The sequence below is a fragment of the Phyllopteryx taeniolatus genome, chromosome 1, assembly GCF_024500385.1.
Source record: "Phyllopteryx taeniolatus isolate TA_2022b chromosome 1, UOR_Ptae_1.2, whole genome shotgun sequence".
NCBI classification, from domain to species: domain Eukaryota; kingdom Metazoa; phylum Chordata; class Actinopteri; order Syngnathiformes; family Syngnathidae; genus Phyllopteryx; species Phyllopteryx taeniolatus.
Window position 1 is genome coordinate 50,722,287 of NC_084502.1, and position 27,350 is coordinate 50,749,636.

General features: G+C 45.0%; 1 protein-coding gene across 1 annotated transcript in view; it reads left to right on the forward strand.

Moving 5' to 3' along the window:
* The first annotated feature begins 20,391 nt into the window (after positions 1-20,391).
* The window catches only part of LOC133465348 (ADP-ribosylation factor-like protein 8A), a 36,294-nt gene continuing 29,335 nt past the window's right edge, over positions 20,392-27,350 (forward strand). Inside the window, exon 1 of the mRNA XM_061748044.1 lies at positions 20,392-20,785. Within this exon, the coding sequence (XP_061604028.1) occupies positions 20,663-20,785 (123 nt within the window). The 5' untranslated portion in view covers positions 20,392-20,662. The remainder of the gene's footprint in view (positions 20,786-27,350) is intronic.

A 27,350-nucleotide genomic window follows, 5' to 3' on the forward strand; every position in this document is an offset into this window, starting at 1 on the left:
GGTTCTTCTCTCCCCGACATCAATGTGACCCAAAATTTTGATGGTTTTAAACCCACTAATGATTCGGGTATGGTGCCTTTGTTTGGCCCAGTTCACATTCGCCCCGGAGTGAAATTCAACTGGTTTGCTGTGAACAAGACACTATTTGCCCAACATGTGTATGTTGGAAAGGTACCAAAATCTTCAATCTATATATGTACCATGCAAGACCTTTGTCTCTAATTCCTCTCTGAACAATTCCCAAACTCTTCTTTATACTACCTGTCTTCCCTAAATGTCAGCACCTGACCGGTTGGGCACGCTGCCTTTTTAGGCCGTGTACTGGCTTTGTGGACACAGTATCTAGACTAGACTCGTTCGCGATTTTTCAGGTCAGTGCGGCGCTATTGCTTTGACAGAACACTCATACATTCTCTCTGCCACAACCCGTTCCCGTCGTCGCAGTCAGGCCCAATTTAAAGAACACGATCCAGTTTGGGGTACAGATGTCCCCACCAATCACAAGGTTTGGAGAACAGGTACCAAGGTTCTATTTCCTCAAATTGGGGTGGGTAAATTGATGTTATGATATGAAACTCGCTTTTCTAGTTTTGTTAACACTACCCTGACCATTCTTGGTGCTTCACATGTGGAAATTAATGCAATTCGTGGAGTAGCCCTCCAAAACCGCATGACACTTGATCTACTATTGGCTTCTCAGGGCGGTATTTGTACTCTCTTGAACCAAACCTGTTGCACATACATTCTTGACAACGTTGGTGATGCAGGCGTCATAGCCAGTATTCACAATTTCACTATTCAGTCTCTGATCAACATTTTCCTGACCGTTTCCCTCAATTCGACTGCTTGGATGAACGTTTTCCTGACCGTTTCCCTCAATGCGACTGCTTGGATAACAATGACGACTCAAATGATGACCATGATTCATATTCCTCAGTCTAACTTTGTCGCATGACTGACTTACAACCCGCTTATAAAGGATTTTCTTAAACCTGATGTGTGCATTTCTGGATGACTGTAGGGTTGTTTTGTTAATACATATTATACTGTTATATCATTTTGATTGTTTAATGTTTTGATTACGTAATGTTTAGCAATATGTAGTAATATTTAGTTTTATTAACTTGTAATCTTTTGATTACTTAGTGTTAACTTTTAGGTACTTAGAATGTAATAATGTTTCGCAATTTTTCTTTTTTATGTGATTAATAGTAGATTGTGTGATATAATCAAAAGGGGAGAGCTGAGTTTCATACATACCAAATATTACTTTTATTAGTTTCTACAACCTTCACATGCGTTATTGTTCCATGTTGTGACTGCTAGCTGTTTTCCGGCCATGCTGTGCCTCCTAGTTGTTTCCAGTCATGTTGTGACTACTAGCTGTTTTTCGATAAAGATAAGTTGAGTGCAGCAGGACAAAGATAATTGTTTTGCTTTCCTTTTCTTCTCTGTCTCTCTCACTTCTGTATAAAAGATTGTTTGCTTGGACTTCAGTAAGCGGTGACAACTCGTAAGACTTGTACCTTTTCCTCTCTTGGCAAATACTTTTCTTTTTTTCCTTGTAATAAAAACCCATAAAGAATGCAGCCCTATGGGGGGCACAAGTCAGTGCAAACTGTAGGCCGGTCCCAAGCCCGGATAAATGCAGAGGGTTGCGTCAGGAAGGGCATCCGGCTTAAAACCTTGCCAAACAAATATGAGCGTTCATCCAAAGAATTCCATACCGGATCGGTCGTGGCCCGGGTTAACAACGTCCGCCACCGGCGCCGTCAACCTGCAGGGCGCTGTTGGAAATTCAGCTACTGTGGGTCGAAGTCGAAGTCAAAGAAGAAGAAGAAGAAGAAGAGGTGGAAAGCGGGTTCTTCGGCAGAAAGAGAAGAGGAAAACACAGAGCCTAGAACTGAATGTGGGGACTTTGAATGTTGGGACTATGACACGAAAATCCCGGGAGTTGGTTGACATGATGATTAGGAGAAAGGTTGATATATTGTGTGTCCAGGAGACCAGGTGGAAAGGCAGTAAGGCTAGAAGTTTAGGGGCAGGGTTTAAATTATTTTACCATGGTGTAGATGGGAAGAGAAATGGAGTCGGGGTTATTTTAAAAGAAGAGTTGGCTAAGAATGTCTTGGAGGTGAAAAGAGTATCAGATCGAGTGATGAGGCTGAAATTTGAAATTGAGGGTGTTATGTGTAATGTGATTAGTGGCTATGCCCCACAGGTAGGATGTGACCTAGAGGTGAAAGAGAAATTCTGGAAGGAGCTAGATGATGTAGTTCTGAGCATCCCAGACAGAGAGAGAGTCGTAATTGGTGCAGATTGTAATGGACATGTTGGTGAAGGTAATAAGGGTGATGAAGAAGTGATGGGTAAGTACGGTATCCAGGAAAGGAACTTGGAGGGACAGATGGTGGTAGACTTTGCAACAAGGATGCAAATGGCTGTAGTGAACACTTTTTTCCAGAAGAGGCACGAACATAGGGTGACCTACAAGAGCGGAGGTAGAAGCACACAGGTGGATTACATCTTGTGCAGACGATGTAATCTGAAGGAGGTTACCAACTGTAAGGTAGTGGTAGGGGAGAGTGTGGCTAGACAGCATAGGATGGTGGTGTGTAAGATGACTCTGGTGGTGGGGAGGAAAATTAGGAAGACAAAGGCAGAGAAGAGAACCATGTGGTGGAAGCTGAGACAGGACGAGTGTTGTGCAGCTTTTCGGGAAGAGGTGATACAGGCTCTCGGTGGACGGGAAGAGCTTCCAGAAGACTGGAACACTGCAGCCAAGGTGATCAGAGAAGCAGGCAGGAGAGTACTTGGTGTATCTTCTGGCAGGAAAGGAGAGAAGGAGACTTGGTGGTGGAACCTCACAGTACAGGAAATCATACAAGGAAAACGGTTAGGTAAGAAGAAGTGGGACACTGAGAGGACCGAGGAGAGGCGAAAGGAATACATTGAGATGCGACACAGGGCAAAGGTAGAGGTGGCAAAGGCAAAACAAGAGGCATATGATGACATGTATGGCAGGTTGGACACTAAAGAAGGAGAAAATGATCTATACAGGGTGGCCAGACAGAGGGATAGAGATGGGAAGGATGTGCAGCAGGTTAGGGTGATTAAGGATAGAGATGGAAATATGTTGACTGGTGCCAGCAGTGTGCTAGGTAGATGGAAAGAATACTTCGAGGAGTTGATGAATGAGGAAAATGATAGAGAAGGGAGAGTAGAAGAGGCAAGTGTGGTGGACCAGGAAGTGGCAATGATTAGTAAGGGGGAAGTTAGAAAGGCATTAAAGAGAATGAAAAATGGAAAGGCAGTTGGTCCTGATGACATTCCTGTGGAGGTATGGAAGCATCTAGGAGAGGTGGCTGTGGAGTTTTTGACCAGCTTGTTCAATAGAATTCTAGTGCGTGAGAAGATGCCTGAGGAATGGAGGAAAAGTGTACTGGTGCCCATTTTTAAGAACAAAGGTGATGTGCAGAGCTGTGGCAACTATAGAGGAATAAAGTTGATGAGCCACACAATGAAGTTATGGGAAAGAGTGGTGGAGGCTAGACTCAGGACAGAAGTGAGTATTTGCGAGCAACAGTATGGTTTCATGCCTAGAAAGAGTACCACAGATGCATTATTTGCCTTGAGGATGTTGATGGAAAAGTACAGAGAAGGTCAGAAGGAGCTACATTGTGTCTTTGTAGATCTAGAGAAAGCCTATGACAGAGTACCCAGAGAGGAACTGTGGTACTGCATGCGGAAGTCTGGAGTGGCAGAGAAGTATGTTAGAATAATACAGGACATGTACGAGGGCAGCAGAACAGCGGTGAGGTGTGCTGTCGGTGTGACAGAAGAATTTAAGGTGGACGTGGGACTGCATCAGGGATCAGCCCTGAGCCCCTTCCTTTTTGCAGTGGTGATGGATAGGCTGACAGATGAGGTTAGACTGGAATCCCCGTGGACCATGATGTTTGCAGATGACATTGTGATCTGCAGTGAAAGCAGGGAGCAGCTGGAGGAACAGTTAGAAAGATGGAGGCATGCACTGGAAAGGAGAGGAATGAAGATTAGCCGAAGTAAAACAGAATATATGTGCATGAATGAGAGGGGTGGTGGGGGAAGAATGAGGCTACAGGGAGAAGAGATGGCAAAGGTAGAGGACTTTAAATACTTGGGGTCAACCGTCCAGAGCAATGGTGAGTGTGGTCAGGAAGTGAAGAAACGGGTCCAAGCAGGTTGGAACGGGTGGAGGAAGGTGTCAGGTGTGTTATGTGACAGAAGAGTCTCTGCTAGGATGAAGGGCAAAGTTTATAAAACAGTGGTGAGGCCAGCCATGATGTATGGATTAGAGACAGTGGCACTGAAGAAAAAACAGGAAGCAGAGCTGGAGGTGGCGGAAATGAAGATGTTGAGGTTCGCTCTCGGAGTGACCAGGTTGGATAAAATTAGAAATGAGCTCATCAGAGGGACAGCCAAGGTTCGATGTTTTGGAGACAAAGTTAGAGAGAGCAGACTTCAATGGTTTGGACACGTCCAGAGGAGAGAGAGTGAGTATATTGGTAGAAGGATGATGAGGATGGAGCTGCCAGGCAAGAGAGCTAGAGGAAGACCAAAGAGAAGGTTGATGGATGTCGTGAGGGAAGACATGATGGCAGTTGGTGTTCGAGAGGAGGATGCAGGAGATAGGCTCTCATGGAAAAGGATGACGCGCTGTGGCGACCCCTAACGGGACAAGCCGAAAGGAAAAGAAGAAGAAGAATAAAAACCCATAAAGACAAGATTGCTTCCTTACTTATTCTGTCAGAAAATCCTTATCCTCACTAGCGTCACGGGCTGCTGGAGCCTATCCCAGGTATCTTCGGGCGGGAGGCGGGATACACCCTGAACCGGTCGCCAGCCAATCGCAGGGCACATATAAATAAGCAACCATTCGCACTCACATTCACACCTACGGGCAATTGAGAGTCTTTAATCAACTTACCACACATGTATTTGGGATTTGGGAGTAAAGCTGGAGTGCCCGGAGAAATATATATCAGAATCAGAATCAGAATCATCTTTATTTGCCAAGTATGTCTAAAACACACGAGGAATTTGTCTCCGGTAGTTGGAGCCGCTCTAGTACAACAGACAGTCAATTTACAGAACACTTTGGAGACATAAAGACATTGACAAAAAACAATTGTGCAAAAAGATGCAGAGTCCTCTAGCACTAAAGGGTTAATAGTTATCTGGTAATGCCGGTACATTTTATTTTTTATTTTTTTGACAATTGTGCAAAAGATGCAGAGTCCTCGAGCAGTTCGAATGACTAATATTGCAATAGTCCGGTGCAATGACCATTGTTCAAAGGGCGCTGAGACTTCAAGGAGTGTATGCGGTTTAAAGTGACGAGTAGTGCGATAATCTGGGACAATGGTTGTGCAAATGTTACAGATACTCCTCAATCAGTGTGCAAATGGAGCAGATGCTACTCTGGCATGAGTGGCCAGTATATGCAAATAGTGCAGCATGGCGAGACAACTACAGTGAGTGCACGAGTAATACATAATTGGCCCCACAGAAATGTGACAACGAACTCAAGTCAAAACATTGCCAGCTTGTTGTAATGGAATAATAGGTTAGGTGTTTAAGAAGTTGATTGCAAGAGGGAAGAAGCTGTTGGAATGTCTACTAGTTCTAGTTTGCATTGATCGGTAGCGCCTACCTGAGGGAAGGAGCTGGAAGAGCTGGTGACCGGGGTGCGGAGGGTCCGAGAGGATTTTGCACGCCCTTGTCTTAGTTCTGGCAGCGTGCAAGTCCTCAAGGGTGGGTAGGGGTGTACCGACAATCCTTTCAGCAGTTTTGATTGTCCGTTGCAGTCGGAGTTTGTCCTTTTTTGTAGCAGCACCAAACCAGACTGTGATGGAAGAACACAGGACTGATTCGATGACCGCTGTGTAGAACTGTCTCAGCAGCTCCGGTGGCAGACCGTGCTTTCTCAGAAGCCGCAGAAAGTACATCCTCTGCTGGGCCTTTTTGAGGACGGAGTTGATGTTGGTCGCCCACTTCAGGTCCGGAGAGATTGTAATTCCCAGGAACTTGAAGGTCTCGACGGGTGACACAAGGCAGCTAGACAACGTGAGGGGCAGCTGTGGCGAAGGATGCCTCCTGAAGTCCAGGATCATCTCTACAGTCTTGAGCGTGTTCAGCTCCAGGTTGTGTCGGCCGCACCACAGCTCCAGCCGCTCCGCTTACTGTCGATATGCAGACTCGTCACCGTCCTTGATGAGGCCGATGACAGTGGTGTCATCTGCAAACTTCAGGAGTTTGACAGTCGGGTTCGCTGAGGTGCAGTCGTTCGTGTAGAGAGAGAAGAGCAGCGGAGAGAGGACACAACCTTGGGGCGCCCCAGTGCTGATGCTGCGTGTGGATGAGGTGGCCTTCCCCAGCCTGATCTGCTGTGTCCTGCCCGTCAGAAAGCTGTAAATCCACTGGCAGATGGCAGGTGAGACGCTGAGCTGGAGAAGCTTGGATGAAAGGAGTTCAGGGATGATGGTGTTGAACCCTGAGCTGAAGTCCACGAACAGGATCCTCGCGTAGGTCCCTGCACTGTCGAGGTGTTCTAGGATGAAGTGCAGTCCCATGTTGACTGCATCATCCGCAGATCTGTTCGCTTGGTAGGCAAACTGCAGGGGGTCCAGCAGGGGACCTGTGACACTCTTGAGGTGGTCCAGCACGAGACGTTCAAAGGACTTCATGACCACAGATGTCAAAGCGACAGGCCTGTAGTCATTCAGACCCGAGATTGCAGGTTTTTTGGGGACTGGAATGATGGTGGAGCGTTTGAAACAGGATGTAACTTCGCACATTTCCAGAGATCTATTGAAGATCTGAGTGAAGACTGGAGCGAGCTGGTCCGCACAGACTTTGAGGCAGGATGGGGATACGTGGTCTGGGCCTGCCGCTTTGTTATTCTTTTGTTGTTTGAAGATGCGTCTCACATCCTGTTCATGGATGGTTAACGCAGAGGTCAGAGGTGTGATTGTGGTCGCGGGTGCGGCCGGGTGGGTGTGTGGTGTGAAACTGTCCTTTTCAAATCTGCAGTAGAAGATATTCAAGTCGTTGGCTAGTGTGCTATTGTTCTCAGCTTGGGGGGATCATCGCTTGTAATTAGTCAGCAATTGGAATGCATGCCAGACTGATTTAGAGTCGTTTGCGCTAAACTTATTTTCCAACTTTGCTGCATAGATCCTCTTTGCAATGTTAATTTCTTTAGTCAGCTGGTTTCTAGCTCGATTATACAGGGACCTGTCCCCGCTCTGATATGCGTCCTCCTTAGCTTGGCGAAGCTGCTTAAGTTTAGCAGTGAACCATGGCTTGTTGTTGTTGAATGTGCGAAATGATTTTGTTGGTACACAAACCTCTTCACAGAAACTGATATAGGATGTGACAGTGTCCGTATATTCATCCAGGCTGCCAGCTGAATTTTCAAAGACACTCCAGTCTGTGCAGTCTAAACAGCATTGAAGTTCCATCTTTGCTTCATTGGTCCACTTTTTCACTGTTTTCACAGTAGGCTTCGCGCATTTAAGTTCTTGCCTGTACGTCGGTATTAAGTGAATTAAGCAGTGATCAGACGAGCCCAGGGCTGCACGAGGTATAGCACGGTATGCGTTTTTTACCGTAGTGTAGCAGTGGTCTAAAGTAATATTTTCCCTGGTAGGACAGTCGATGTGCTGCTTGTATTTTGGGAGTTCGTGGTTGAGTTTAGCTTTGTTAAAGCTATCCCTAGTTAAAGTTATATATATATATATATATATATATATATATATATATATATATATATATATATATATATATATATATATATATATATATATATATATATATACATCCATCCATCCATCCATCCATTTTCTGAGCCGCTTCTCCTCACTGGGGTCGCGGGCTTGCTGGAGCCATATATCTATATCTATATATATATATATATATATATATATATATATATATATATATATATATATATATATATATTTTTTTTTTTTATTGATTGATTTATTTATCAGAATCAGAATCATCTTTATTTGCCAAATATGTCCAAAAACACACAAGGAATTTGTCTCCGGTAGTTGGAGCCACTCTAGTAAGACAACAGACAGTCAATTGACAGAGAACACTTTGGAGACATAAAGACATTGACAAAAAAACAGTCACTGAGCAGTAAAGGGTTGCTAGTTATCTGGTAATGCCGGTACATTTTTAAAAAAATATGTTTTATTGTGTAACTGGTCTGGGTGTGAAAATGTGTGTTTATTGCAGAAAGTATAAAATTTAAATCAGATAAGTGGCAGATAAGACTTCAAACCTATCATGGATCCCAGTTCTCCTTTCGAAAATTGCATAAGGATTTGGATAGATAAGACAGGGTCACATCCCTCCTGTCTTAGGGAGGCAAATGTTATTTATAGAATTGCTTTGCTTGACACATTGCCAGCTGAAGTTAAGACTGAATTTATTAAAGACCCTGACCTCATGAAAGGGGGAGATAGATACTTTGTCTCACCATTTGAAACTTTTTGTCGACAGACACCACAAATCATCAGACGAGGTAAAGGACATGCAGGAACAACTTTTGAAGTTACAATTAGCACAGGGGCACCTGAGGCCTCTGCTCCTCTCTTATCTGGCCCTGCGGGGGAGGAGAACCATATGCACCCTGCAAAATCCTGCATATGAAGGTGAAGGAGGCAGAGAAGGCAGAACAATTCTTGTTTACAGACCCTCGTCAAAAGAAGAGTGTGTGAAAGCGGTGGAAAGCTTAACACCTTACAAAAGAGATGTAGAAGAGTGGTGCCGTGGTATGCAACAACTGGTTAGATATATCACTGAAATGGAATGAGATTAGAAGTAAAAGAGTGGATTAAGAAATATGATGTAAACCTGGCTTGGATGAGTTCATGAATATTGCTAGACATGCTGAAAGTGTAGTATGAAATTTAAAAAAATTACAACTTTTTTTTTTTTTAAATGGAAGCAGAAAAGCAGATTTGGATGGCGTAGGGGTTAACAGGGGGACGAGGCGGGAGTCTTAATAGGGGATACACCAAGGGGGGCAGAGGAAGCGCTCGCCGACCTCCACCGGACCAAGCATGCTTCAACTGTGGTCAGTATGGACACTGGTATCGTCAATGTAATGCTCCTCCACTGATGCAACAGAGACCTCCAGGGGGACCCGCAGGGGCCCCACCTCAAGGAGGAGGGTACAGAGCTCCACGCGGGAGAGGTGGATGCCGCCCGGCACCCTGGCAACAGCATCCGCAGCAGGCTTCACAGCAACAACAGCCATTTAGCCAGTTCTACTGCGATGAGGACTGGTCCGAATACCCAATGAGCCCGGAGCCAGGGGACGGAGGAAAGGCAGAGCCTCTTATCCCCGCTAAGGTGGACAAGATGGACATCCACATGCTAGTGGACACAGGTGCCACATATTCGTCTGTATGTTTACCACTTTCCGCATCCAAACAGTCAAGACGACCATCTTAATGAGCTTTGCAGGAGTGCCCATGAGTCTGCCGATTTCGACACCATTAAAGACTGAAATTTCTGGACAGACACATGAACATCAGTTTTTCCTGATGAAAGGGGGACTCCAGTGAACCTGATGGGCAGAGATCTGCTTATCAAAACCAGGGCTACCATCCTTTGCGGCCCGGACGGACTGACGATACGGTTCCCAGATGGGACCGTGATGAACTGAGAGTGGGAAATTGTCCGCCGGATGGAACATGGTGCAACATGAACTTCCGGAAGCTACTGCTGGCATATATTGGGCCCGACTTAAACCAGAAACAAAGGCGGGAGGCGGCGTCTACTCGGCCTTCCTGCGGTGGAAGCCCTGGATCGACTCTCTTGAGAACTGGGACCATGGTAAGGAAATGCTATTTGGCAAATGATTGGCAACAAGGTCAAATACCCAATGTGTTGTACTCTCTTAGTACTGATTTTTTTTGTATTCACGGTCACGCGCTGGACGAGGGGGTGTTGGAGCAGGTGACATTGGCGCGATTCTATGGCAGAGAGCTCTCGGACCATGAGGACGCCGTACAGCTGTTGAACTCGCTGCTGGACTCACTGTGGTCCGAGGGGCCTGCCGATGCTGGACTATGTAAATCCGTGACTCTGGTAACGTTCGAGGTAGAACCGACTGCTTTTGTTAATGTGCCGTAGTATCCCTGTAAACAAGAGGCCGCTGAAGACATCCCAGAGACCCAAATTCTGACTTCCAAACGCTTTGGTCCACAAATAATAATGTGAAACCCTCCGCTCAAGCTGCAGAACTGCTTGCCATGTGCAGGGCCCTGGAGTTATCTGAAGGTCAGAGTGTTACTATTTATTAATGGTGCAGCTGATGCCGCGGCTAACAAAAGTAGCAGGCTATCAAATGGATGCTGAAGGAATATATTTTGTTAAACAGGATCAGTTGATTGACTTTCTCCCTGCAGTAACAGTTGATGTAGTGCGACCTCCAAGAGGAAGACAAACGTGAGTGGCAAAAGAAAGATGCTGAGTATGACGACAAGAAGAAGCTGTGGTTGGGCGCTAGGAGAGGCCCTAGAAGTTCATGTGGTTAGTGGTTGAGGAAGCACACCCCCGACACATGAAGAGTTATGTGTCACTGCTGTACAAGCTGCGCTTTTGGTGGCACCCTGATCTTCTGCGTAAGGTAAAAGATTTTTGTCTTTTTCGTGATATATGTCAGAATTTCAGTGTTGGCCCTAGAACGAAGAGGGAACTGCAACACACTGAGATGGGCCGAGGCCCGAATGATGTGGTGGTAATGGACTAAACCGACAATGGTGGTCCCAGTCCAATGCATAAGGTACTTAATGATTGTCGACACTTTTTCTGGATGGCCCAAAGCCTATCCTTGTGCAAAAGAGGACGTGCCGTCTGTCATCAAAGCGCTGGTTAACCATTATATCCCGACATGAGTTTCCACGAGTAATCAGATCGGTGGTTCTACGTGTCACAGACACGTCCTGCGCAGGCGTCTATTGTAGAGTAAAAAAAACGTGGACTAAGTGTGAATGGTATAAATATTCTGTGTTATATGTCTTATAAATTGTGTACACAATATAAAGTAAACCCTAGGACTTTGATAAATATAATTATATGAATATATATGTAAGTATTTATAAAGTGCTTTAAAGGGTACCCATTATATTTATTACATAAATAAATAAGGTATACGTATTGTATGCAAATGATATTCTGGCTGTTGAATTTGTGGAGCCGCGGATGCGTTATGGCGCCTTTACAACCCGATCGGAGAGGGGCGCTGTAAGTCGGGATGTTCCCGGTCCGCTTCAGGCTGCTCGCGGAGTTTGAATGAATGGCGTGCAAGTTATATCTGAGATGGCACCAAATTGTTTATGTCAGGACACAGCTGGGGGGGTGCAGTTTTACGACTGGGCGCATATGCAAATTTATGATCGGCAGAGCAGGTGGTTGAGCGACATTTAGCAAACCGCTTCTTTTACACTTGGATAGTGATAAAAATTAATTATTATTAGCCTGAGCTATTTTTAAATCGTCACTCTAGCAGGAATATTGCTTTACTGAGGAGGAAGACTTAGTGTAGTGATTGTAACATTTGTTTCAAACCTATCAACATTCGAATACAAGCTGCGTGGTTGCAGGAGATGAGTCAACTGTTTGCCCAAACAGGAACGAGGGAAGTTGGATATTAATTGCGTTAAAGAAGCCTCAGGAGGCTGCGCAAGTTTCATAACTCGCAAATTATGGATGTAGATCCGCAAACTGGGTAAGAATGTCATGGCCCTGTGTTTAAAGTTGTTTTTCTTTGTGTTGCAGTGTCTGGGTGAGCGAAGTTGGGCGTTGACATCGGTGACGCACCTGTCATGCATTGTAATCATCAGCCTTTTTAGGGGGCACCGTGACAGTGTGTGGGCATCGGAATATTCACTCGTTTTTGCCCCGTGTTTTCCCCCATTCTGACCGCTGTCCAAATTTAGGCTCAATACGATTATACCACACGGACCGTTTGTCGTGGCTCCCTGCGTTATCTGTTTTTGATTCTCTCTGGTTGTGAGTTCCTTTAGTTTCGTATGTCTCGCCATCACATGCTCTGCCATTTAATTAAAATTGTTCGGACCTCTTACCTGGAGTCTATTTTTTGGGATCTGCCCTTACGGCATTGCCGCTCGTGACAAAGAACACAAATGCTTCAAAATGGGATGGTTAGGTGTTATGGTTCAACCAATAAGTATACTGTATTCAGTTTTGTCTTGGTGGTGTAAGTGGGAATGGACATCCCCTCCTGGGTTCAGGTCAATGTGATTCTCTGAGAAGTCTCGTTTGTCATGTCATGTTCATTGTTTATGATTTGTGTTAAATGTTTATGTTTTGTGTTTACTGTTTATGTCCAGTGGAGCAGAAGTAATGAAGGATGTGATCACGTGCAAGAGTAAGTCTCATCCATATTAAATATAGCATACCAGGATGTTGGTAGTCTGAGTTCGAATTAAGTACTCTTGTGCCATGACCCTTTGTTAGGACTACAGACCTTTAGTTACCAAGGACAGTGTGACTGACAAGAGACTACGGTCTACACAGACTGTTGAATGACTGACCTTTGAGACTGTGTACATGATGAAGACTCTGATTTGTGGAAATAACATTATTTTTCAGGATGCCCAGGAGGATGCAGCTTGATTGTGTTGTTGGATTGCTGACTTAACGCTGATTTTTATGTGATTCTTGGTCTATTGACATTAACACTTTTGTGAAACAGGTTAACGATTAATTGGAGAATAATATCAATGTTGGGTGACAATTGCCGACTTGTCCCTTCTCTGCAGTATGTATACAGGAATGATGTAGTCCACCCCTTTGGCAGGAGTATCTTTTGCAGAGTTGTGACTAATTTATATAAGGGCTTGTTTGCAGGATTTGTCAGCTGGGCCTCTGCGACGGAGAAGACGACCTGTTTAATTGTGGATGGTGTTGTGTATGGATATTGTGTTTTGATGTTAAATTGGTCATTTAACATGGGGGGAAATATGTACATCCTGTATGTCTGGGCGAAGAAGGTCATAATCATGACTTTGGTGATCTCCCTGATTGTAGTTACAAGAATCTATTTCGGAATGCCCTCAAAACAAGAAGAACGAGTGGAAAAGAGGGCCGTGAAGCCAACAGGGGCCCTAGAGTTAAACTACACGCTGGGGGAAAGGACGGTATACCAATTTTATTTGTGTAAGGTGGTAGATTGTGTAAGCTGGGGCGATCCGGCGGGAAACGACTTTTACTTGTGCGCTTTGAGTATAGGACATGGAGGAGCTAACCGGTACCCAGTGAACCATAAGTTCAAAGCGAAACACCAGGTGGATTTGTGTTACAGCTGGAAGCAGCTGATGACTAATGACAATCTGGAGGGTGAGTGCCAACGCTGGGACCACGTGTATCCTCTAACTAAGGTAAAGGGCGCTCCCCTCTATGATGTCGAAATGGTCCCGTCCCAACCTTGCATCTCCCAAAATAAGAGTAAGGTAACTTTAGGCCTCAATAACAAACTTTCCCGATCAATTGGCCACCTGGATGCACAGTTTTGTAATTTCACACTTTTTATTGACTATTGTGATGAGTAAAATGAGGTCTGAGTTGTGGTGGATGTGTGGTGATGGTCTGTTGTGGGACTTCCTGCCCAGTGAATGGACAGGCACTTGTTCATTGGCTTCTATGATAATCCCCACAGTGATCAAGCCTCTCTCTGAGCAGGAAATCAACCATATGGCAGATTTTACCTGGGAGCGTGACTGGTGGAGTAGCTTAACCCGCTCCCGCCGTGTGGTCAGTGGCTTCAACGTGGGTGGTAATCCTTGGGAAGCAGGAGAGGACCCCACCTACCTTGACGCCATTGGAGTTCCCAAATTTCCGCAGGTCTTGAGAGTATTTTTATATGGGTAACCCTGAATAAAAATGTTGATTTTATAAATTACCATCATTACCAAATTCAAAGACTGGTGAATTTCACCTCCCAATTGGCAGAGGGCATCCATGAGCGACTATCAGCTACCGCTCTCATGGCATTCCAAAATAGGCTGGTCCCAGATAGTATGTTAGCGGATGAAGGAGGTGCCTGCTCTGGAATCAAGGGTCACTGTTGCACGATTATCCCCATTAATATGGCACCAAGCGGAAAAATCACCAGAGCCATGAAAGGTTTGCGAGCCATGTCTGTTAAACCTATATCAATGTCTGGAGTGGATGACAACCCATTCCATAGCCTGCTGAATAGGATGGAATAGATGGAAAGGTCTCATGCTGACTTTGGCAACTACCATCCTGGCTGTCATTCCCGTGCTTGCTTTGCGTGGGTGTTGTATTATTCCTTGTTTTAGGAGTCTAATCCTCCGGATTGTTCTCAAGGCATTTGAGGGGAAGGACCCCCACGGCCAATATCTGCTGCTGCCACTGAAAGAGGACGTGGAGACCATGAGTGTGCTCGCTCCGTTGAACGACATCTTTGTATCCTCTCCTTAAGTTCTTTGATATTGGCTCTATTTAGTTTGGGCTTATTGAGTATTGTAGCGAACTAGGCTGCATGTTTAGAGGGTATTGATCTCTGAATAACAGAGATCAAAAGGGGGATTAAAGGGTTTTATTGTGTAACTGGTCTGGGTGTGAACATGGGTGTTTATTGCAGAAAGTATAAAATGTAAATCAGATAAAGGTGTGGGAGTGTGATGCAGGAAAGCTCCCAGCAGGGTGCATGTGTAGTCCACAAAGAACATCTGTTGGAGACGACAATGGCTGCGGGGGGGGGGGGTTGCTGTAAACTCTGAGAAGCAAGAATGTGGGTTCCTCAGGTTCCTTCAATATCCATCCAGCCATCCATTTTCTTTATATATATATATATATATATATATATATATATTATTATATATATATATATACAGGGTGATTCAAAAAGAATGCGCCAAAAATCAGCACGCAATATTTCAAAAACGAAAAACAATAGAAAACTCCAGCTTGGACACATATGTTCTACATACCTTAAAGTTTTTATTTCATGTTTTACAAGTGGGCGGCACGGTGGGCGACTGGTTAGAGCGTCTGCCTCACAGTTCTGAGGAGCGGCGTTCAATCCCCGGTCCCGCTTGTGTGGAGTTTGCATGTTCTCCCCGTGCCTGCGTGGGTTTTCTCCGGGCACTCCGGTTTCCTCCCATGTTGGATTTATCTTACCCAACATTATCAAAAATAGACACAAAAGGAATGAAGACACTGGTTTCTTTTTCTCATGAGGAGGGTGTATGGGAGATTGTTCAGATCACAGTCTCTCAACACGCTCTAAAATATCCCCCCCCCCTCGCTCCTGTATTTATTTGAAATAGGAGGGATTTACAAATCATAATGTTCTAAGCAATAAGACACAACACAAAATATTTGATAATAAGAGGGTTTTTCCCAGACATAGTATTCTAAGTAATAAGACACAACACATAATATTGAACCAACACCTGTCACGACACGACCACATCCGATCACGTCCTTGGTCCAGGCGCCCTTCCATCGGATGATGCTGAGTCATCTTTTCGAAGGCGAGACATCTAAAATCGTCCATAATACTAATGCAAGCTAAGCAAATAAATGATAACTTCTACAATTTATCTAACATCCCACATCCCAAAAACATGCATGGTAGGTTAATTGACAACTCTAAATTGCCCGTAGGTGTGTATGTGAGTGCGAATGGTTGTTTGTTTGTATGTGCCCTGCGATTGGCTGGCAACCAGTTTAGGGTGTAACCCGCCTCCTGCCCGATGATCGCTGGGATAGGCTCCAGCACGCCCGCGACCTTAGTGAGGAGAAGCGGCTCAGAAAATGGATGGATGGCACCACCGGCAGCACGGACAACATCAAGCCGATATGAGAATTCTTCCCAAACGCGCCTCAAGGTGTCGCGGTCCACCGTGTTGATTGCAGCTGTTATTCAATCTTGTCATTGATATTTGCTGGAAGTGGTGGAACATAAACTTTGTCTTTAACCCCCACAAGAAAAAGTCTAAAAGCACGCTGCACTGTGACAATGGCATTTGTTTTCGCAAACTCAAGCACAGAAAACGCTTTCTGCTGAGGAGTCGCCATTTTTTATGTAAAAAAAAAAATATTTTTTTGACAATTGAACGGCGTCAGAGGAGTACGTCACCACAACGGTTACGTTCAGCCCCAATCCAACTTGGATAACTCCCCTATCAAATGACCACTGATTCAGTCCATTACAATGCTTTTAAAACTTAATAAATGCGTAATGATTTTGACGTATTATTTTTTAATCACCCAGTATATATATATATATATATATATATATATAAAATAATTTAAGTTAATTTTTTTCCCTCATTAATGTACACACAGCACCCCATTTTGACATAAAAAAAACTGAATTGTTGACATTTTTGCAGATTTATTAAAAAAGAAAAACTGAAATATCACACAGCTCAGTATTTAGTAGAAGCACCTTTTTGAGATAATACAGCCATGAGTTTTTTTGGGAGTGAAGTTTTTCACACCTGGATTTGGGATCCTCTGCCATTCCTCCTTGCAGATCCTCTCCAGTTCTGTCAGGTTGGATGGTGAACGTTGATGGACAGCCATTTTCAGGTCTCTCCAGAGATGCTCAATTGGGTTTAAGTTAGGGCTCTTGCTGGGCCATTTACGAACAGTCACAGAGTTGTTCTGAAGCCATTCCTTTGTTATTTTAGCTGTGTGCTTAGGGTCATTGTCTTGTTGGAAGGTGAACCTCCGGCCCAGTCTAAGGTTTTCGTCCAGGATATCCCTGTACTTGGCCCCATTCATCTTTCCTTCAATCGTCCTGTCCCTGCAGCTGAAAAACACCCAGACAGCATGACGCTGCCACCACCATGCTTCACTGTTGGGACTGTATTGGACAGGTGATGAGCAGTGCGTGGTTTTCTCCACACATGCCACTTAGAATTAAGGCCAACAATTTCCATCTTGGTCTCATCAGACCAGATAATCTTATTTCTCACCATCTTGGAGTCCTTCGGGTGTTTTTTAGCAAAGTCCATGCAAGCTTTCATGTGTCTTGCACTGAGGAGATGCTTCCGTTGGGCCACTCTGCCATAAAGCCCCGACTGGTGGAGGAGGGCTGCAGTGATGGTTAACTTTCTAGAGCTTTCTCCCATCTCCCGACTGCATCTCTGTTGCTCAGCCACAGTGATATTTGGGTTCTTCTTTACCTCTCTCACCAAGTCTCTTCTCCCCCAATTGCTCAGTTTGGCGGACGGCCAGCTCTTCCATTTGAGGATTATGGAGGCCACTGTGCTCTTAGGAACCTTAAGTGCAGCAGAACTTTTTTTGTAACCTTGGCCAGATCTGTGCCTTGCCACAATTCTGTCTCTTAGATCTTCAGGCAGTTCCTTTGACCTCATGATTCTCATTTGCTCTGACATGCACTGTGAGCTGTAAGGTCTGATATAGACAGGTGTGTGGCTTTCCTAATCAAGCCCAATCAGTATAATCAAACACAGCTGGACTCCAATGAAAGTGAAGAACCATCTCAAGGATGATCAAAAGAAATGGACAGCACTCGAGTTAAATATATGAGTGTCACAGCAAAGGGTCTGAATACTTATGGCTCTGTGATATTTCAGTTTTTCTTTTTTAATAAATCTGCAAAATGTTCAACAATTGCATTTTTTCCTGTCAATATGAGATGCTGTGTGTACATTAATAAGGGAGAAAAATAGCTTAAATGATTTTAGCAAATGGGGCGGCACGGTGAAGGACTGGTTAGAGCGTCTGCCTCACAGTTCTGAGGACCGTAATTCAATCCCCGGCCCCGCCTGTGTGGAGTTTGCATGTTCTCCCCGTGCCTGCGTGGGTTTTCTCCGGGTACTCCAGTTTCCTCACACATCCCAAAAACATGCATGAATTGGAGACTCTAAATTGCCCGTAGGCATGACTGTGAGTGCGAATGGTTGTTTGTTCCTATGTGCCCTGCGATTGGCTGGCAACCAGTTCAGGGTGTACCCCGCCTCCTGCCCGATGACAGCTGGGATAGGCTCCAGCACGCCCGCGACCCTAGTGAGGAGAAGCGGCTCAGAAAATGGATGGATGGATGGATGGATGGATGGGGCGGCACAGTGAAGGACTGGTTAGAGTGTCTGCCTCACAGTTCTGAGGACCGTAATTCAATCCCCGGCCCCGCCTGTGTGGAGTTTGCATGTTCTCCCTGTGCCTGCGTGGGTTTTCTCCGGGCACTCCGGTTTCCTCCCGCATCCCAAAAACATGCATGGTAGGTTAATTGAACACTCTAAATTGGCCGTAGGTGTGAATGTGAGTGCGAATGGTTGTTTGTTTGTATGTGCCCTGCGATTGGCTGGCAACCAGTTCAGGGTGTACCCCGCCTCCTGCCCGATGATAGCTGGGATAGGCTCCAGCACTCCCACGACCCTTGTGAGGATAAGCGGCTCAGAAAATGGATAGATGGATGGATGGATTTTAGCAAATGGCTGCAATATAACAAAGAGTGAAAAATTTAAGGGGGTCTGAATACTTTCCGTACCCACTGAATATGGTGTTTGAGTTCGGCTGTGCAAGGTACACACATTACTGTCCATTTCGCCAATGAACCGTCGAGCAACTTTTTAAAGAGAAACTTTTCCCCTAAAAGTACGTCTTTGTCTATTTTCCTCTGAATTTGGGTGCACATTGTTATGGCAAAATGACAAAATATAGTCTATATACTCTTTTATTGTATTATCCCATAGTTTACTTTGATAAATAGTATTTTGTTATTGTGTGGCCTTTTTTAAATGTACTGAGTAGCTTAATAGTTTGATGCAACATGTGGTAACTAGGACAGCAACGATGTACAGCATGTGACAGAAATGAACCTGAGGTGTGTTAGAAAAGTATTTTTCATTTTCACTGATGAGTGCACTTACTTCCCTTCTCTCATCCTGTCTTCAACCTCCCAAGGACAAGATAACTGTGTGAATAGGACTTTCTTCTTTTCTCATCTCCCTCCCATTTTTTCTTTGGTTTAATAAGACATTGTTTTTCCATATGTGTATCAGAGACTGGCAGAGATGCGAAGCAACTGTAAACTCTCTTGACTCTTTCTCTCTTTGCAAAGATATTAAAACTACGAAAGACAAGATTATTTCCTGATTTAATTTCCAAAACAACATATATCCATCCATTTTCCGTACCGCTTATCCTCACTAGGGTCGCGGGCGTGCTGGAGCCTATCCCAGCTGACTCTGGACGAGAGGTGGGGTAGACCCTGAACTTATCACCAGCCAATCACAGGGCACATATAAACAAACAACCATTTGCACTCACATTCACACCTATGGACAACTTAGAACAGGGGTGTCAAACTCATTTTTGTCACGGGCCACATCGTAGTTATGACTTCCCTTGGAGGGCCGCTACAACTGTGAACCCATATAAATTAAAGATTACCTCCTATACTGTAATTACATACAGTATACACAACACATTGATGAAAAGCCAGTTTTGAAAATCAGAAGCCTATAAAAACATGTTTTTCAACTATTACATTTCTTTTCAAAGGTGGATTGGTAACAAAAAAATGCTTGAAAATATCTCAATTATATTACACCAGAACACAATGAGCAATTTTGATTTGCTTTCGCGCGCCACATAATACAATGTGGCGGGCCGGATCTGGCCCCCGGGCCACCAGTTTGACACCTGTGACTTCGAGTCTTCAATTAACCGACCATGCATGTTTTTGGAAATAGGGAGGAAACCGGAGTGCCTGGACAAAACCCACACTGGCACGGCAAGAACATGCAAACCCAACACAGGCGGGGCAGGATTTGAAACCCGGTCCCTAGAACCTTAGAACTGTGAGGCAGACGTGCTAACCAGTAGTCCACCAAGCCGCCATTTCATAAAACCAGTAAATATATTTACATTCTCTTCTATAATACTTTTTTTTATCAGAATATACTGCCACCTGTCATTATAAAAGCATGTTTCAAAAATTGTGATGTCTTTTGTGGGACTAGAACGGATTAATTGCATTTATTTTGGTCACGGAACGAATTAAACACGCATCTCAAGGGAGCACTGTGTATAGATACTGCATAAATCAGGCGTGTAGCTAATATAGTTACCGCGACACATCCTTGTCGACATCACTTCCATAACGGTGGCCGCGGTGCGCTGAAGTTATTTTTTGATGAATATTTAAAGGTTTTTTGTTTTTTTTTGCCTTTGAGAAAAACTATGTGGTGACCATATGCTTGTGCGGCGCCTTGTATTGACCAGCCACCACTGGATGTTTCTTTTTTATATGTTACTTGTCCTGCTGGCCTTTTACTTTGAAATAGCCGGAAGTAGATTTACACACTTTATCGGTTTCCTGTTTGGCAGAAAAGGCGTCGTTAGTAAACAGCAGTGAAAAGGGGGAAAAAAAGACGGAGTCGCTTAGCGAGTGAGAACAACACGTCTTTTTTTTTTATCGGTGCCGCTAAAGGTCGACGGTGTAGTTCGGTTGTCGGTCGCTGGCTTAGGTTGTCACGTTGACAAATCCTCGTTAGGGGCGTCAGCCAGTTTGTTCGCTAGCTAGCGTTAGCATTTGCATTTGCATTAGCAGCGGACGACGAAGATGATAGCGCTCATTAACAAACTGCTGGACTGGTTCAAGGCGCTCTTCTGGAAAGAGGAGATGGAGCTGACCCTCGTGGGCTTGCAGTATTCCGGGAAGACCACATTCGTCAACGTGATAGCGGTAAGAAGGCTAATGTAGCTATTAGCAAGCAGTTGTTAGCATCTGGCTTCATCCATTGTTGAGTTGATGACCTCACTGTCTTCATATCCTCCTGCTTTGCAATCATGGTCATACATGTATCAAAAGTATAATCATTGAATTTCTTTTAATGCTTTAACGCGTCTTATAGTGGACGACAGCCGAGTCATGTTGTTCAAAGCTAAACATTAAGTGTTTAAAGTGTCCTCACATCAGGACCGGTGGATGATGGGAGCCGGTCACATGCTGTCTCTAGGTCCGCAAAGAACCTAGGCATCCTATATACACAGACCTCGCCTTGAGTGGGTTGACCCATAGAAATGGCATATAGAATTTCCACGTGACGTCACCTACTGCCATGTTGGAGGTTGATGCGTAGATTTGTTCAGGTGCTTATTGAGGGCGGCTCTCATTTTCCTTAACTGCAATGTTCCTAGCGCACCTGACGTCAATGCTTCGAAAGCGACTCTGAAGTTTTCACGTTACCCTATTAAAGGGAAAGAAAATATTAACAATTTGGGGGCAAGAATACTGGATGTTGTATGTTCCCCACACTGTATTCTGATTAAAATTGAGGTTGTGGAATAGGAATTAAACAGATAAATTCATCAATTTTCAATGAACTCAGGGGTTGGGCACGTTGGCCAATATCGATCTCTGCTGTCGATTGAAATTAATCTCACAAGTGCCCTCACACTCGCATTGTAAAGTTCACGTGACCAAACCTGGAAATCAGGATTAAGGGGTCCCTGTATATGCTGACATAACTAGCACAATTATGGGTTGCTTACATGATGGTTTGAACAATATTCTAAGAAGTTGGGTTCATCTCTGCATCTCTGTCTGTCTCTGCATATGCACTGAAAATATTGAATGTTTTCCACAGGACCTGAATCTATTTGCAGTGGTGGGTATCCGGGGGTGTTGTTAAATTTAAATAAGCACTTGCATAACAACTCACCTTATAATAAATTCAAACATTTACTTAAAAAAAAATGCAGTTGCTCACTTTAAGTAAATAAATGCAAATATGCGAAATGTCATGTGACCAAACCCGGAAAACGGGATCACCGACTTCCTGTGTATAGTACGCTAACTAGCATGATTACGGTGTGATTACATGATTGTTTGAAAACGAATTTGCTATAATTTTGTTTTCTCTATGGCTGGTGTCTTTGGACAAAAGTTAAATACACGTTTATAATATATTTTTACAAATATGAGCTATGGAAACATGAGCAAAGCCTAAACATTTGTCTTTGGTGGCTCTGTGGTGACATCTTGTGTTTAAAAAAAAAAAAAAAAAAGACATGGACGTTTAAAATTCCTACAGTTGCTTTGTCATGGCTCCCTTCGCCATTCACCTAAACGAGGAGGAAGTGCTTAGATCTGTTTTGCCAAATGCCGAAGTCGTTTGCGCATATACTGGATTAATATAAAATGTAAAATCAAACATTTACAGAACTCTACACTAACTTTTCCATTGGTAGTACTAGCGTGACCAACTTTCACAGTTGGTCGCAACATCACATGATTTGGTCACACTCTTTTTCGTGGGTGGTACAGCATGACCATGCATTATGTAGTCTTACGTAATTGGCATACCTTACCTTCGTATGAAATAAAGATTGACAGTGACTCGAGTTAGAGCTGCAAAAAATTTTACTTCCAATATGAAGTTTGTGTGGCGGCACAGTGATTGACTGGTGAGTACATCTGCCTCACAGTTCTGAGGACCAGGGTTCAACCCCGTCTGTGTGGAGTTTGCATGTTCTCCCAGTGCCTGTGTGGGGTTTCTCCGCGTACCCCAGGTTCTTCCCACATCCCTAAAACATGCATGGTAGGTTAATAGGGTGCAATGTGTGCTGGGCGGTGGCCAGAGGCGGGGACCTTGGCGATGTGGAATGTCACCTCTCTGGCAGCCCGAGCTGGTGTGTGAGGAGAGCGCTCCCGCTCGGGATGCCATCGTTCTGCTGGGGCACTTCAATGCTCATGTGGGAAATGACAGTGAGACCTGGAAGGGCGTAATTGGGAGGAACGGCCCACCCGATCAGAACCTGAGCGGTGTTCTGTTATTGGACTTCTGTGCTCATCATGGATTGTCCATAACGAACACCATGTTCAAGGATAAGGGTGTTCATACGTGCACTTGTCACCAGGACACCCTAGGTCGCAGTTCGATGATCGACTTTGTGGTCGTGTCATCGGATTTGCGGCCGCATGTCTTGGACACTCGGGTGAAGAGAGGACCGGAGCTGTCAACTGATCACCACATGGTGGTGAGTTGGCTCCGATAGTGGGGGAAGATGCCGGTCCGACCTGGCAGGCCCAAACGTATCGTGAAGGTCTGCTGGGATCGTCTGGCAGAATCACCTGTCAGAAGGAGTTTCAAGTCCCACCTCCTGCAGAACTTCACCCACGTCCCGGGGGAGGCGGGGGACATTGAGTCCGAGTGGACCATGTTCCGTGCCTCCATTGCTGAGGCGGGCGACAAGAGCTGAGGCCGTAAGGTGGTCGGTGCCTGTCGTGGCGGCGATCCCCGAACCCGTTGGTGGACACCAGCGGTGAGGGATGCCGTCAAGCTGAAGAAGGAGTCCTACCTACCTTTTTGGGCTGTGGGAGTTTTGAGGCCAAGCGGAATGCAGCTTTGGTGGTCGCTGAGGCAAAAACACGGGCGTGGGAAGAGTGAGTGAAGAGTGAGGCCATGGAGAACGACTTCAGGATGGTTTCTAGGAAATTCTGGTGCATCATCTGGCGTCTCAGGAGGGGGAAGCAGTGCACCATCAACACTGTGTATAGTGAGGATGGGGCACTGCTGACCTTGACTTGGGACGTCGTGAGCCGGTGGGGAGAATACTTCGAAGACCTCAATTCCACCAACACGCCTTCCCATACGGAAGCAGAGTCTGGGGTCTCTGAGGCGGGCTCTCCTATCTCTTCGGTTGAGGTCACCGAGGTGATTAAAAAGATCCTTGGTGGCAAGGCCCCGGGGGTGGATGAGATTCGCCCGAAGTTCCGAAAGGCTCTGGATGTTGTGGGGCTGTCCTGGTTGACACGCCTCTGCAACATCACATGGACATCGGGGATAGTGCCTCTGGATTGGCAGACTGGGGTGGTGGTGAATCTCAGATTCAGGAGGAACAGTGTGGTTTTCGTCCTGGCTGTGGAACAGTGGACCAGCTCTTCACCCCCGGCAGGGTCCTCAAGGGTGCATGGGAGTTCGCCCAACCAGTCTACATGTGTTTTGTGGACTTGGAAAAGGCACTCGACCGTGTCCCTCGGGGAGTCCTGTGGGGGGGGGGGGGGGTGCTTCGGAAGTATGGGTTCCCGAGCCCCCTGATACTGCTGTTCGTTCCCTGTACGACCGGTGTCAGAGTTTGGTCCACATTGCCGGCAGTAAGTCGGACTGGTTGTCTGTGAGGGTTTGACTCCGCCAAGGCTGCCCTTTGTCACGATTCTGTTCATAACTTTTATGGACAGACTTTCTTAGCGCAGCCGAGGCGTAGAGGGGGTCCGGTTTGGTGGCCTCAGTATTGCATCTCTGCTTTTTGCAGATGTGGTTCTGTTGGCTTCATTATGCCGTGATCTCCAACTCTTACTGGAGCGGTTCGCAGCCCAGTGTGAAGCGGCTCGGATGTAAATTAGCACCTCTAAATCTGAGACCATGGTCCTCAGTCGGAAAAGGGAGGCGCGCCCTCTCCAGGTCGGGATGAGATCCTGCCCCAAGTGGAGGAGTTCAAATATCTTTAGGTCTTGTTCACGAGTGAGGGAAGAATGGAACGGGAGATCGACAGGTGGATCGCTGCAGTGATGCAGTGATACTTTGTATCGCTCCGTTGTGGTGAAGAAGGAGCTAAGGCGAAGCTCTCTATTTACCGGTCGAGCTCCGTTCCTACCCTCACCTATGGTCACAAGCTGTGGGTCCTGACCGAAAGATCAAGATCCGGATACAAGCGGCCGAAATGAGTTTCCTCTGCAGGGTATCCGGACTCTCCCTAAGCTTCCCTGCTAAAACTACTGCCCCCGCGACCTGACCTTGGATAAGTGGAAGAAAATGGATGGCTGGATTCACGGAACACATGCCAATTTCTACCTAATTTAAATAATAACAATCCTTTGGATTGTTTCTTATGCAGAGCTGCCAGATGTTACGGAACAACTGTATTTTACAGAAATCACTGAACGTTGACTCTTTACAGCCGTAACAAAAATCCAGCATCTGACATTTCCAGCACTACACATAGAACAGCTGCTTGGTGCACGCCGTTTTATTACCCCCAAGCTGCGGAGGCGAACGTTCTCTTTGAGTCTGTTGTCAATGCAGTGAAGTCACTGATCTTCGCCTCCATGATGGCGAATAAGCGACACTTCTTACAAAAGTGTCATAAAGGGAGAAGATGATGTCAAAGCCATGCTAATTGCTAAGCTATCGTGTCATGTAGTCGCAAAACATCAAATTAAGTGATTTGGTGAAACAATAAACTTGTCACCCACGTCTGGCTGGAACTGCGTTTTCGCGGAGAGTAACCACCTTTGAACAACAAAATAATTATTACGTGTTTAGAGGTGAATATAAAATAATACACATCCACACAGGACACCACGTCTGAACCGGAAATGAATTAGTACGTCAAGACACGCATCACATCAGAAAGTGGGCAGGTTAAAAATATATTATTATTATTAATAGTTATAATATAACTTTTATTTGTTTCACAATGGGGACATTTGAATTGTTTCAGCAGCAATTGTGGATATAGGAAATATGATATAAATAGCCTGCGATTGGCTGGCAACCAGTTCAGGGTGTACCCCACCTCCTGCCCGATGACAGCTGGGGTTAGGCTCCAGCACGCCCGCGACCCTAGTGAGGAGAAGCGGCTCAGAAAATGGATGGATGGATGGATGGATATAAATAGCATGCAAGAGGAGATGTCATAAATTTGTTTCTTCTTACATGTACTACTTGTACGCATACAAGAAGTACATTGCACAAAATAGAGACCAAGACTATTGCCCAATCATCCATCCATCCGTTTTCTGAGCCGCTTCGCCTCACTAGGGTCGCGGGCGTGCTGGAGCCTATCCCAGCTATCATCGGGCAGGAGGCGGGTAACACCCTGAACTGGTTGCCAGCCAATCACAGAGCACATACAAACAAACAACCATTCACACTCACATTCACACTTATGGGCAATTTAGAGTTGTCAATTAACCTACCTTGCATGTTTTTGGGATGTGGGAGTGCCCGGAGAAAACCCACGCAGGCACGGGGAGAACATGCAAACTCCACACAAGCGGGGCAGGGGATTCAACCCCGGTCCTCAGAACTGTGAGGCAGACGCGCTAACCAGTCGGCCGCCTTGCCCAATCATAAACTATCCAATTGTCTATCAGCAATGTTATTTCTTTTATTTGCAAAATAGAATGCTAAGTTTAAATTTTCACATTTGAGATCTGTTTTGTAGACTTGTTTTATTTATTTTGAATTAATCCATAGACACAGATATTTTTGATGATGGAATGTCAAAATCTCATATACTGGTACTTTGATTCAGGATAGAACTGCATCCACCATGAGAAGGTTGATGTGATAAAAATTAGGCTTTACATGATCAGGATTTTTGGGGCCGATCAGCGAGCTTAAAAAACGATAACCGATCACCGATCCGATCACAACATGGAGGAATGTGTCTATTGTGTGTACTTAATTGGTCAAAAAATTATAGTTACAATAAATGTATCTTTGTTCCTCTATTTATGCCGGTGAGGCATAGTGATAGACAGAACAAATGAATGGTCTTCTATTAGATGGCAGGAAGTAAATACAGTAATTAATGTATCCACTTTTTGTGACATTTTTGTTTGTTGGTGTGCCGTGAGATTTTTCAATTGTAAAATATTTTCCTTGGCTCCATAAAGGTTGGAAATCACTGCTCTCGTCAGATCATGTATTCTAATCAGTCAGGTCAAACCAACATTACATAACAGAAATAATAGTTGCAAATTTACTGTAATTAAATTACTTGATTTATAATTAAATGACTTCACCCACACCGAAACTTTAGAGCATGATTCGACAGAACGGCGGTATGTTTACGTCCAAACGTTTGTGCTACCACTCGCTTGCTATGCTACATAACGTATGTTGTTGTTGCCTGCTTGCGAGCCGTATCGTATTAAATGTACGTGAACATACCTCAAGCAAGCCTTAAACGAACGTCCTCTGCTGTCCTGCGCACTGGTGACCACCAACACACGTTTCCCCCCATTTTGTCCTCCTAGTGGGCGCGATCCACTCTTGTTGTCGTCGCCATGGTAACGACAAGATAAAGCCCAATGATCGTAAAAAACGGGATGCGGTGGTATCAGAATATAGGATTTTATTGCAGTAGTCTGACAGAGTGCAACGTCGAAGGAGCAAATTTGTCATGTAGTCTGATCCGGGCATTATGTGTTGTCTGTTCAACACTGCCGACATGTTTTTTTTAAATAACTTTATTGGCCGTCAGATATTTACAGGACTATACCAAAAGACACGCGACAA